This window comes from Elephantulus edwardii, unplaced genomic scaffold (assembly GCF_000299155.1).
Source record: "Elephantulus edwardii isolate Elephantulus edwardi_28Jun2011 unplaced genomic scaffold, EleEdw1.0 scaffold00032, whole genome shotgun sequence".
NCBI lineage: Eukaryota > Metazoa > Chordata > Mammalia > Macroscelidea > Macroscelididae > Elephantulus > Elephantulus edwardii.
In genome coordinates this window covers 21,769,474-21,783,941 of record NW_006399782.1, presented here as the reverse complement: position 1 = coordinate 21,783,941, position 14,468 = coordinate 21,769,474, and the positions used below count along the sequence as shown (strand labels likewise).

Sequence of the window (14,468 nt, the reverse complement as noted above, 5' to 3'; positions counted from 1 at the left end):
CAGTTATGGTCTCTTTGGGGTATATTCCCAGTAGTAGAATTGCTGGGCCAAATGATATCTCTATTTGCAACTTTTTGAGAAAGCGCCATGCCACCATCCACAGTGGTTACACCATTTTACCCTCCTACCAGCAGTGAATAAGGGTTCCAGTTTCTCCAGAACCTCGCCAGCATTTGTTGCTTGCTGTTCTGTTAAATTTTGCTGTTCTGACTGGGGTGAGCTGATATCTCATAGTTGTTTTAATTTGCATCTCTCTTAGAGCTAGGGATTTTGAACAATTCTTCATGTGCTTGTTAGCCATCTGATTGTCTTCTTTGGTGAAGTGTCTGTTCATATCCTGTGCCCATTTTTCTCTTGGATTATTTACCTTCAAGTATTTTATAAATTCTAGATATAAGTCCCTTATCTGATATGTCATTCCTGAATACTTTTTCCCAGTCTGTGGCTTCCCTTTTTACCCTGTTGGAGAAGTATTTGGATGTGCATAGGGATTTGATTCTTAGAAGATCCCATTCATCTATTTTATCTTCTCCTGATTGTAGGAACAAAGAGAAATTTTACTATACGTTTCTAGTGGGATATATTCTAAAAAAACTGGGGGGAAATGTTAAAAATATCATCCAATCCATTTTTTAAAATTATTATTATTTTGTGTGCATGTACCATCAAATCAGATCTGACTGGTACAGGAGGATATTGCGCCTCCTTCTCCGGCAGAGCGTCTGGTGGATTCGAACCGTGTTCCTCTGGGATTGCAGTGCAGTTTCTTGCCACTAGGCCACCAGAGCTCCCCTGAAATGTTAAAAATATCATAACCTTTTGAAGTAACTCTGCCATATGAAGGTAGAGATATAGACAGAATAAGATAACAAATATTTACATTTATGCCGCTGGAAGCTAATATATTTTCAGTGCAAGAAAAAAATGGGTATGTGTCCAAGACATTAAACACCATGTAAACTTAAATTTTAATAGAATACATCAGTATGAACATATGTTTTTTTCATTTTAAAAACTATTCTGGAACTTTGGGAAGGGCTTAAGCAGCTTAGCCATAAGATTTTAGCATCATGTCCTTAATCTTTATATATATTCATTCCCACCAAAGGGAATAGAGCGCTGGAGAAAAATGGTTGATTTCATATCTGAGGTAAAGTATGTGTCAGATGAGTCTGGGTAATTTGTCACACTAGAAAAAGCTGTCAAAAAAGCTTGAAATTTTTTCTAAAGCCATAAACATCAACACTGAAAGTGACCTAAATAGCCAAAGAGACAAGATTTGGAACATCAGAGTAATGAATGTGATGGGTTAAAACACATCAAACATAAAAAGTTCCTGAGTTATTAACTTTCCCTCTAAAAATAGTTAATTTGTTGGTCATCTTTGGAAGTTGCTAAGAACTCATAATTACTCTTAAAAGTGGCAAATTTTGAGAAAAGAATTAGGATATTTGCCTCTTAGAAACTGTTTCAGAATAGCAGTTCTTGAAGACAAGGATGATAAAGCTTTGTCTCACATACTTAGGGCATGTTGTTGTTATGTGCCATTAAGTCAACTATGACTCATTGCGACATTATGAACAATGACTCTGAACCTTGTCCTATCCTGAGCCAACCTCACTGTCTCCAACACACCTGACTCCGTTACCACAGTCATTCTGTCAACCCATCTCATCTGGAATTTTACTCTTCTGTGCTGACACTCTACCTTTCCAAGCATGATGTCCTTCCCCAAGGACTGGTCTTTCCTCATGACATGCCCGTTTCTGGTGAAGGAGCTCAAAACATCCTTGCTTCCAAGAAACAAAATAGTTTCACTATCTCTAGGACAAAGCTATTTGTTCTCTTGGAAACCCATGATATGTTCAATACTCTTTTCTGGCATCACAAATCAAAGGTACATTGATTCTTCTTCTGTCATCCTTATTCACTGTCTAGCCCTCAGATGCAGAGCAAGGAATTGAGAAGACCATGGTCTGAATCAGGTGCATTTTAGTCTCTAAACTGGTATCACTGCCCTTTAGCACTCTGGCAAGATCCTGGAGATTTCCCCAGTGCAACTCTTTTGATTTCCTCATTATTTTTGGTGCCAAGGGTGTTGCTTGTATATTCAAGCATGATAAAATCATTAACAACCTCAATCATTTTTCCATCTGCCATGCTATTGCCAATTGACCTAGTGGTGAAGATCTTTGTTTTCTTGATGTTCAGAGATGCAATCCATGTTGACAACTGCAATCTCTGACTTTCTGCTGCAAACATTTCAAGTCCTTCTCAGTTTTGGCCAGCAAACTTATGTCATTTGCATAACTCAGGTTGTTAATGAGTCTTTATCCAATCCTGATGCCACATTCTTTTTCATAAAGGCCAGCCTCCTGAATGATCTGTTCCACATATTGATTAAAAAGGTGTGGAGAAAGGATACATCTCTGATGTACTCCTTTCTTGATTTTGAACCATGCAGTGTTTTTTTGGAACAACAGCTTATTGATCTAGGTATAGGTTGCGCATGAGCACAATCAGGTGTTCTGGGATTTCCTTTCTTCTCAACATTAGCCACAATTTATTATGATCCACACAAATGCCTTTGCATAGTTGATAAAACACAAAATAGACATCCTTCTCTACTTTCATCCTTGGTCCATCTGACATCAGCCATTATATCTGTAGTGCAAGGGCCTCTTCTAAATCCAGTTTGTATTTCTGCAAGTTCTCTACCAATTTACTGTTCTAGACATTTAAAAAAATAATCTTTAGTAGGATTTTGCTTGCATATTTATTTTCATATTCTGTAGGATCACCTTTTTTTGCATTGGGAATAAATATGGATCTTTTTCAGTCATTTGGCCAAATTTCTTTGCACAACCTGGTAAGCACATCCACAGCTGCATCTGTTTGTTGAAATATCTCAACTGGTATTCCTTCAATTCCTGAAACCTTATTTTTGCCATTTTCCTTCAGAGCAGCTTGAACTTCTTCCTTCATCACCACTGGTTCTTGATCATGTGCTTCCTGAAGGATTTTGTGCCAGCCTCTTATTATTGGTACAGTAATTGTGTATTCCTTTTATCTTCTTTTGATGTTTCCTAGACCATTCAGTATATTACCCGTAGCATCTTTATGTATTGCTTCTAGCGGCTTGAGCTTGTTCTTTAGTACCTTCAACTTGAGAAATGCTGAGCGAGTTCTTTTTTATTTTCTGGCTTCAGCTCTTCACACTTTTTGTTACAATATTTTGTCTTCACCAGCAGCCCTTTGAAATCTTTTATTCAACTCTTCAAATTTCTCATTCCTTCACTTTGTTTTGGCTTCCCTATGTTCTACAGCAATATTCACAGTCTCTCCTGACATCCATCTTGATCTTTTCTTCCTCCTCTGTTCCTGTAATCACATTTTGCTTTCTTCATGGATAATATTTTTTTTCATAATAGCACGTACACATGTATTTTTTATTTTATATTGGTTTGCTTCCAAAGTTCATATACATTGTGTTTCACACGATTCTTCATTTACACTGTTTTGTACAATTATCCACATGCATTCTATTTTAGAAAATGAATCATCATTGGACTATGCCCATCCTTACCATGTCTTTTGAGGTCCCTGGTGAATCATTCTCATTTTCTTCGCCCCCTCTTTCCACCCACCAAATTGTATAGCCCTGTGATTTTGCCTCTACCCATTTTCACTCCTCTGCTCCCATCCCTTCCCCCTTGGGTTCCCGTACATGTTTTACTAGTTGTCCTTCTATTTTAGAATAATGGTCTTATGCAGTGTTTGCCCTTATGAGGCTGAGTTAGCTCACTCAGCATAATGCTTTCTGGTCTCTCCCAAGTAGTATATTTCAAAATCATTGGTCCTGAATTCTTTGTGGCATTCTATCATGTGTATGTATCACAATTTCCCAATCCATTCCATTGTGATTGGACACGTGGGTTGTTTCCATTTTCTTACAATGGTGAATAACACTGCCCAATTCTGATTTTCTTGGGGTATATTCCCAAAAGTTCAGGCTGGGTTTAGAAGGGGTTGTGGTACTAGAGATATTGTAGCTGATGTTAGACGGATCTTGGCTGAAAGCAGGGAATACCAGAGGAATGTCTATCTGTGTTTCATTGACTATGCAAAGGCATTTGACTGTGTAGATCATAACAAACTATGGCTGACTCTGAGAAGAATGGGAATCCCAGAACACTGGATCGTTCTAATGCGAAACTTATACTTGTACCAGGAGGCAGTCGTCAGAACAGAGCAAGGGAACACTGCATGGTTCAAAATTGCGAAGGGTTTACGCCAGGGATGCATCCTATCTCCATACCTTTTCAACCTATATGCAGAACAGATTATCCAGGAGGCTGGGCTCTATGAGGAGAAATGTGGGGTCAAGATTGGTGGACTATTTATCAACAATCTGCGTTATGCGGATGACACAACCCTGCTTAATGAAACTGAAGAGGACCTGAAGCAGCTGCTGCAGAGGGTCAAGGACTGCAGCCTACAATATGGATTGAGGCTCAATGTTAAGAAGACAAAGATTCTCACCACTGGACCAACTGGCAGCATCAGGATGGATGGTGAAAAGATTGAGATTGTACACAGCTTTAGTTTACTTGGCTCCATAGTCAACAGTCTTGGCACCAGCAGCCAGGAAATTAAAAGGCGCATTGCCATGGGAAAGTCTGCTGTTAGGGACCTCTCCAAAGTGCTGAAGAGCAATGGTGTCTCTTTGGAGACTAAGGTGCGTCTGATACAGGCCATGGTCTTCGCAATCACCTGTTATGCATCAGAGAGTTGGACAATGACCAAGGAGGATAGAAGAATTGATGCCTTTGAACTGTGGTGCTGGAGAAGAGTATTGAGAATACCATGGACTTCTAGGAAAACAAACAGATTTGTCCTGGAAAGGGTTAAACCGGGTGGCTCCTTGGAGGCAAGGATTCTGAGGCTCTGTCTAACATACTTTGGACATGTTGTGAGGAGAGACCGGTCCTTGGAGAGAGACATCATGCTTGGGAGGGTGGAGGGACAGCGCAGGAGAGGAAGGCCCTCTATGAAGTGGACTGATGCAGTGATTGGGATAATTGGGATGGGAGTGTCAGAGACAGTGCGATTGGCACAGGACAGAGTGGAGTTTCGGGCTATTGTACATAGGGTCGCTATGAGTCGCAGGCGACTCGATGGCACATAACAACAACAACAACATATTCCTAGTAGTGGAAAAGCTGGGTCATACAAAGTTTCTATGTTCAACTTTTTGAGGTAATGCAAAACTACTTTCCAGAATGGTTGTACTATTTTACAGTCACATCAACAGTGTATGAGAGATCCCACCCCTCCATTTCCTCTCCAACATTTATTGCTTGCTTCCCTGCTAAACTTTGCCACTACTACTGTGGTGGAATGGTATCTCATTGTGGTTTTGACTCTAATATCTCTTATTGCCAGTGATTTTGAGCATTTCTACATGTGTCTGTTGGCCACATGGATAATATTCTTGATATCATCCCATAGCCTTTCTGGTCTTCGTTGATTAGTGTTTGATGCCTCAAACTTGTTCTTGAGGTATTTTTTAAATTCAGGTGGGATAGACTAAAGGTAATATTTTGGTTTTTGTGGATTTGTCTTAATTTTCTTTAGCTTCAATTTGAACTTGCACATGCATAGTTGATGGTCTGTTCCACAGTCAGCACCTGGCCTGGTTTATACATCTGATATTATACTTTTCTAGTAGTTCTTTTCACAGATGTAATCCTCTGGTTCCTATGAGTCAGTCCATCAGGTGAGGTCCATATATATAGCCACTATTTATGTTTTTTATAAAAGGTGTTTGCAATAATTAAATAATTGATTATACAAAATCTGTCATTCTATCTCCAGCCTCATTTCTGTCACCAAGTCCATATTTTCCAACTACTGGTCCTTCCTTGTTCCCATATTTTGCATTATGGTCACCAATTAGTACTAATGACTCTTGGTTGCATGTTTGATCAATTTCAGACTGTAAAAGTTGGTATAAAGCTTCTATTTTTCTCCTCTTTGGCTTTAATTGTTGATGCATATATTTGAAAGATAGTGGTATTAACCAGTCTTCTGTGTAAGTGTACAGATGTTATTCTGTTATTCACAGCCCTGTACTTAAGGATGAATCTAGAATTGATCTTTTATGACTATGAATACAACTCAAATTTTCTTCAGCTCTTCATCCTCAGCATAGTAGATCATATGATTGTCTGAGTCAAATTGTCCTATGCATCTCAACTCACCAATGCCTACCTTGTATGTCAACTTTTATATGTTACATTACTTTTTTTAACAATGACCAATTTTCCTACATTCATACTTCATATGTTCCATGTTCCAGTTATTAGTAGCTGTTTGCAACTATTCCTCATTTTTTTATTTTTTAAAATGAAGGTACAGCCTAAAGTACTGTATCTAATCATCTAAGTGTGCTCTATTGTTCATAAGTTTTTCGATGGCATGCTATTTCAGAAGTGAATGGCCAATCCTTCTTGCTAGTCTGTCTTCATTTGGGAGCTCTACTTTAATACAACCTCTAACAGACAAGCATTGTACCCGAGTGAGCGCATAATAGACAAGTACACATCCACGTATCTAAGCTATTAACATAAACATGCAAGGACATTTTACTAATATAAAAGCTGACCGACAAATTTGGAAATGCCCTGTTGATCCTGTTGAATATAACCCAGTTTTGTTATATAAAATTGGCTATTCACATGGATCTCATCTGATTGATCCTTCCCCCCAGCACCACCCTCCTCAGAGGCCTCTAACTAACTCCTAATTTGATGGCTCAGGCTCCAGTCACTCCTGACTATAATCTGGGTACTCCCCAGAAAGATGGTAATCTGGGCCTCTGGGTTCCCTGGCATCCATCTGGGCATTATGACTCCAGGTGACTCCCAGCCCAGCCTGGCTCTGTATGCCTTCAGGCTCTACTCCTGGGCCTGTATCTGGGTATTCCAGCTACCCAGGAATATACTAATTCCAAGCAAACAATTATAAAAAAAGTATTTGATATAGTTGTGATAAATATTACTACTAATAAAAAGAGAGTTCAGTGTCTTTAAGAGAATTTATCAGAAGAAGTCAGGCCACAAAGGCAGAGCAGTAGGTAAAGAACTGGAGCTGGACTGAAATTGTTCAGAAGGTGGTTTGGGAGCTAATAAATGCTGTTAACTTCTCAGCCTTTTTTCCCCTGGAAGTTGAGTTCCCCAACCAACTTGATTTCTTATCTTTTACTTATCTTTTTGGACATTCAGTTGCCAATTCCTTTTTCCTGTTAAACAGGTGTTACAGTTGAATTATATGCATCCAGAGCATTTTAGGAAGGGCTAGTCCTTGGAAAGGAACTTCATGTTTGGAAAGGTATAGAATCAATAAAGGAGAGGAAGACTCAGTGAGGTGGGTTGACACAGTGACTGCTGCAATAGGCTCAAGTGTGTCCATTTGATAAGGATGGCACAGGATAGGACGGGCTTTAGATGTATTGTTCATAGGGTTGCTATGAATAGTTCTTGGCTCAATGGCACCTATCAACAAGAAGCAGGTCTCTGAAGAAAAGTACTTAATTACGGAATAATCCGAACTTATAAATAAAGGTGATCAAGTATAATATCAATATTTTGCATCATTAAGTGAGATTATTGAACAATTACTGCAGTGATATTTAATAATTGATTAAACTTATAGGTGAATTATCAGTAAGGAATTTTATACTGAATGACTCAGACTTAAAACACCTGATCAATCTTAACTTTACAGAGATACCTGGGTGTCTTTTGATGAAATAAGGAGCTCTGATGTTACATGTTAATTAGTAAGCACAAGGCTGGTGGTTCAAACCCACTAGCGTCTCCATGAGATAAAGTCTTTCTCCTCTGTTCTCCTTTTTTAGTAATGATTTACAGGCCAGGAAACCCAGTGGACAATTTCTATGTGTTGAAATAGACTTGACAGCATTGGGCTTGGTTCAATGGGATGTATTTGGAATTAGATGTTGTTGTTGTTATGTGCCATTTAAGTGGATAGACTCATAGCCAACCTTCCAGCAGGTTTTCAGAGGCTATGAATTACAAAGGAGATTATCCATCTTTCAACTCTCAGAGGAGCTGATGGATTTGAACCACCTGCCTTTAGATTGACTCCTTACCCACTAGGCCACCAGAGCTTCTCTGAAACTGGATAGAAACTCCTGTAATAACTCTTGCTAAATATTATACATGAACTGGTAATTAAGCCTTAGTTATAATTTATCAAGATACAAAATATATTGTGGTGGCATAGTAGATTAATCATTGAGCTGCTAACTAAAAGGTTGATGATTTGAATCTACTCTGTGGGAAAGAGTTGTGGCAATTTGTTTCTGTAAAATTTATAGCCTTGGAAAACCTAAAGGGCAGTTCTACTCTGTCTATAAGGTCACTATGAGTCAAAATTGACTTGATAGCAGTGGGTAAGATATCTGAGTGGGAAGTTTGTGTAAATAACACCACAGACTCTATAATCAGCAGGATATAATTGATCTATAAGAAAAATGTAGCAAACTCATGGTAAGAAAGATAAACAGAAGAGTTTTAGGTTAAATGAGACTCAAGAGCCATATCAACTCTATTCGAATGTAAGCAAACCAATTTTATCAAGACATTTATAGAACAATGGGGATTAAACACTTAACAGTGTTTGATTGTTTAAGAATTATTTTTCATGTGTAATAAAGGTATCATGCCATCTTTAAAGAAAACAATATTTTATATTTCAAAGGTACAGATGGATGAATTAATAAATGAATAGACTGAATTACTTATGAATAAACTTATATTGACATCTGAGATCTATTTTAAAAGTCAACTAGCCAGATGGAAGATGGTAGTGGACATACTACCGTCTAGGAATCTTGGATTGAGGAATAGATGAAACTAAACTGGACATGTTGTTGAAGCTGATTGATGATCACAATAGGTTTCTTTATACTTTATTTCTATTCTTGTGGTTTTAAAATTTTTTTATAATAAAATTAGTACCCTGAAGTCTGCTTTACAGGTCCATATCAAGATTTAGAGCCAGATACATAAATGGCTGCTGTTATACATGGGAAAGAGATTGAGTTTTCAAAATGAAAGATATTTAAAATTTCCTATTATTCTGTGGCCATCATGTGACTAAATATAGACCAATGGTATGTGACTGTGTGTATGTACATTTCACTTGGATCTACAATCAACACCTATGTTAGAAGCAGTTAAAAATTTAAAAATAATGCGTTACTTTGGGCAAACATACTGTCAAGGACTTTTTTAAAGTTCTGAACAACAAGGATGCCGGTTTAAAAATCAAGCTGCAGGGAGCTCTGGTGGCCTAGTGGCAAGAAGCTGCACTGCAATCCCAGAAGTACGCAGTTTGAATCCACCAGGTGCTCTGCTGGAGAAGGAGGGGCAATCTCCTTCTGTACCAGTCAGATCCAATTTGACAGTACACACACACACACACACACACTAAAATAAAATTTAAAAATTTCTTAAAATGTATGTGAAAATCTCCATAATAGTCTATGTGTTTCCTACTGCCAAAGGGGCCCTTTAGAGTAGTGAGAGAAGATCTTTACCCTGAAACCCACAGCTTCCCTTTTCAGCAGGAAGTAGCTAAGAGAATACGCCATCCCCTTTTCCTTATGAATCAGGGTGAAGTCTCTCTCAGGGAGGAGTGATAGGGAATGGCAAAGGACACACTGACAAAGAAGATTAATCAGAACTGGCTTTGACAAGCACTGTGGCATTTGGACAAGAACAAACTGGGAGGAGGGTAGAGAGAATAGTACAACAATGAATGAATGGAAACCCAAAAATCTCTGTAAATGTTTATGAAAATTAATAAAATATAGAAAAAAAATTAAAAAAAATGTATGTGAAAGTTGGACACTGAATAAGGAAACCTGAAAAAGAATTGATGCCCTTGAATTATAATGTTGACTAAGAATATTAAATATATCTGCCAAAAGAACAAAGAAATCTATCTTGGAGGGAGTGCAACCAGGATGCTGCTCAAAGGCAAGGATGGTGTAACTTTGTCATACCTTAGGCACATTGTCAAGAGGTCCCAGTACTTGCAAAAAAGTCATCATTACTGGGAATAGGAGCGGGTCAGTGTAAGAGAAGATCCTCAATGAGATGACTTGACACAGCGATTGCAGCAGTTCACCTGAGCCTGTGAAGATTGTGATGACACAGCATAGCAAGGTTCAGATAGGTGGTATGTAGGGTCGGTATAAGTTGTAGTCTTCTCAATGGAACCTAACAACAACAAAATTAATCATTATTCTGTGGCCAGTACGTTGCTGAATGTGGTACAGTGGTGTATGGGTATGTGTATGTGTGTGTATTTTGACCAAACTGTGCAGAAGTATAGAATCCATGTTCTTCAAACAGACTGAAAATATCTATTACTTTCTGAACTAGTTGTGCTGTTTGTAGTTTTTGTCCATCCGTATGAAAAAAAAAAAAGACTTCTTTATTTACCCTTATTGAATTTTAAAGAGATTTTCACCTTTTAAGAAGAAATGAGTGTTTGGTATTAGAGATTCAATAATAACCTTAGGATCTTTCCTTATCATGTTTTTTCTTGGTCAGTGATTTTGAAAAGGATTATATCTAAAAAAAACAAAACAAAACAAGCAAACCAACAAAAAAAATACAACCCAACGCTGGAGAAGCTCAATATCAGCTGTGAAAACAAGGCCAGCAGCTGATTGTGGAACAGACCACCAGCTACTCACATGCAAGTTCAAGCTGAAGCTGAGGAAAATTAAACCGAATCCACAGGAACCAAAATATGACTTTGAGTCCATCCCACCTGAATTTCTGAACCATCTCAGGAACAGGTTTGAGGCCTTGAATACTAATGAGTGAAGACCTGATGAGTTGTGGGAGGATGTCAAATGTATCATCTAGGAAGAGTGCAGACGGTCATTACAAAGACAGAAGAGGAAGAAAAAACAAAAATGGATGTCAGAAGAAACTCTGAAGATTGCACTGGAGCGTAGAGAAGCCAAAGCACAAGGAAGAATTCAAGATACTAAAGAGCTGAACAGAAGATTCCAAAAGGCAGCATGGGATGACGAAGCAAAATATTACAATGAAATGTGCAAGGAGCTGGAGTCGGAAAATCAAATGGGCCAAACTCACTCAGCATTTCTTAAGCTCAAGGAACTGAAGAACAAATTTAAACCTCGAGTTGCTATAATCAAGGATGCTTTAGGCAGCATATTAAATGACCCAGGAAGTATTAAAAGAAGATGGAAAGAATATACTGAGTCACTGTATCAAAAGGAACTGGCAGACACAGAAGAATTTAATGAAATCACATATGAGCAAGAGCCTATGGTGATGAAGGAGGAAGTTCAAGCTGCTTTGAAGGAAATAGCAAAAAATAAGGCCCCAGGAATAGATGGTATACCAACTGACATATTTCAGCTAACAGATGCTGCCCTGGATGTGCTCACCAAGTTGTGCCAAGAAATCTGCAGAATAACCACTTGGCCAACTGACTGGAAGAGATCTTTATTTGTTCCCATTCCAAAGAAGGGTGACCCAACAGAGTGTGGAAACTACAGAACGATATCATTGATTTCACATGCAAGCAAGATCCTACTGAAATTATCCAAAAACAACTGGAACAGCACATCAGCAGAGAATTGCCAGAAGTCTAGGCTGGGTTTAGAAGGGGTCGTGGTACTAGGGATATTGTAGCTGATGTTAGATGGATCTTAGCTGAAAGCAGGGAATACCAGAAGAATGTCTATCTGTGTTTCATTGATTATGCAAAGGCATTTGACTGTGTGGATCATAACAATCTGTGGCTGACTCTGAGAAGAATGGGAATCCCAGAACACTTGATCATTCTAATGTGAAACCAATACTTGGACCAAGAAGCAGTCCTCAGAACAGAGCAAGGAAACACTGCATGGTCAAAATTGGGAAAGGTGTACGCCAGGGATGTGTCCTATTTCCATACCTTTTCAACGTGCCTGCAGAACAGATTATCTGAGATTCTGGGCTCTATGAGGAGAAGGGTGGCGTCAGGATTGTTGGAAGATCTATTAACATTCTGCGTTATGCAGATGACACAACCCTGCTTGCTGAAACTGAGGAGGACCTGAAATGCTTGCTGCAGAGGGTGAAGGACAGCAGCCTTCAGTATAGATTGAAGCTCAACATCAAGAAGATAAAGATTCTCAACACTGGACCAAATGGCAGCATCAGGATGGATGGTGAAGAGATTGAGATTGTTAACAACTTTAGTCTTCTTGGCTCCATGGTCAACACTCTTGGCACCAGTAGCCAGGAAATAAAAAAACATATTGTGATGGGAAAGTCTGCTGTTAGGGACCTCTTCAGGATACTGAAAAGCAATGGTGTCACTCTGGAGACTAAGGTGCGTCTGATACAGGCTATGTGGTCTTTGCAATCACTTGTTATGCATCAGAGAGTTGGACAGTGACAAAGGTGGATAGAAGGAGAATTGGTGCCTTTGAGCTGTGGTACTGGATTAGAGTATTGAATGTACCCTGGACTGCCAAGAAAACAGATTCATCCTGGTGAAGGTTAAACCATGCTGCTCCTTGAAGGCAAGGATTCTGAGGCTTCGTCTGACATACTTTGGACATGTTGTAAGGAGGGAGAGGTCCTTGGAGAGGGACATCATGATTGGGAGGGTGGAGGGATGGCTCAGAAGGGAAAAACCCTCTATGAGGAGGATTGATTCAGTGACTAGGGTAATCGGGATGGGTGTGTCAGAGGCAATGAGATTGGCACAGGATAGAGCAGGGTTTAGGGCTATTGTACATAGGGTCGCTATGAGTCACAAGAGACTCGATGGCACATAACAACAACAACAACATAATTAAAATGAGAAAGATTTGTCCAACAATCACTTTAAACTCCATTGAGATAAAGTGGCATTTTGCTTGGTGACTTTTCTTGCCTCCTTCTTTTGTCTGGTGAAGGTTGATTTTGTTAAGCTTTGGTGAACTTTAGCGTATCATTCTTGCTCTGTTCAATTGATTTTTTAAAATGTTCCCCTAACAGGTAAATGTAACCTTTTTAATAAATTAAATACACACCAGAAATTTTATCTTTCTTTTCTTCTCCTCATACTTAAAACAAAGACAGATATATTAATTTTGCAATAAAATCAATGCCAGAATCCAGAAATTCTTTTTCTGTAGGTTACTTTTTCCTCAGTTCATACTTAGGTATAGTTTAACACTGAGGCTCACATAATTTCACATATCATTTTATGTCTTTTGTAATTTGTGAAAAGAATCCAAGTATATTATGCTCTAAATTGGCAAAATGTTTGGTATATTAAGTATGCACATACAAATACTCTTTCTCTTGGTTTGACAGACACTATATAAAGAAAGTCGAGAATCATGTTTTTATGTGGTGGATGCGGAAGTATCAACACATGATGTCCCCTACCATGATTACTTTTATACTTTGAACCGATACTGTATCATCCGATCTTCAAAACAGAAATGCAGGCTAAGGTGAGCTGTGGTAAATGAGTGTGTTCACCAAGATAAGCTAGATTATGCTTTTGTGACTTATGGATCCTGGGGGGGGGGGGAACAAAGCTTGCTTTCTTGGCCAAGTTACACACCCAAAAGTGGTGAGCCTAGGAGTGAGGCTTCTTATCAAGGCCCTGATCCAGTGAAGGTATTGATATCTGTGTACTGCACAATCTGTAACAATATTTCAGTTGCTACAGAAAGAAAATGCTGAAGAACTGTATTTCAGTTCATGGTCCATGGCCCTTTGGCCAGAACTATTCACATGACCCTATCAAATGGTAGAGGGCTGGATGTCCTTGTGTGTATCAGTGTAGAATTCTCACCCTGTGTGTGGGAGATCTCAGCTCAGTTGCTGATGAATGTACTTCATGGTGTGGCCACCTCCCTTCTGTCAGTGGTAGCTTGCTGTTGCTATGATGCTGAGGAGGTTTGAGTGGTCTCAGCAGTGAGATTCACAGACTGATTATGAGGATGATGCAGGACTGGTGGCATTTTGTTCTTTTGTGTATGGGTTACCCTGGGTTGAAGATGCAATCAGTGGTGGCTAACAAGAAGGTAGAAAGCAGTAAATGGCTCTGCTGTCGTGAGAATTGCTGGTATATTGAAGACAGTGATGGGCAGTCATCTTACTCTAGCCCAACTTATGTAGTTATTTTCAACTAATTTTTGATTACTAGATATTTTTCATACAAGGCATTTAGAAAATCTAGAATTTACTTTGAAACTGTTTCTGTTTAGGAAAAAGAAATCAAGACTAGAAACAGATGAAATAAAAATTGATTAAGTTGTTGAAGTTCTATATAATGTTTTAAAGAAATTACCAGGAAATGAATTTCCTTTTAGAATTTCAGTGACTTTAACTTTTTTTGTGGTT

General features: G+C 38.7%; 1 protein-coding gene across 1 annotated transcript in view; it reads left to right on the top strand.

Annotated features, from left to right (window-relative positions):
• The window catches only part of GRAMD1C (GRAM domain containing 1C), a 56,730-nt gene that overhangs the window by 24,014 nt on the left and 18,248 nt on the right, over nucleotides 1–14,468 (top strand). The window contains exon 4 of the mRNA XM_006884276.1: nucleotides 13,428–13,570. Coding sequence (XP_006884338.1) covers nucleotides 13,428–13,570 — 143 coding nt within the window. The remainder of the gene's footprint in view (nucleotides 1–13,427; nucleotides 13,571–14,468) is intronic.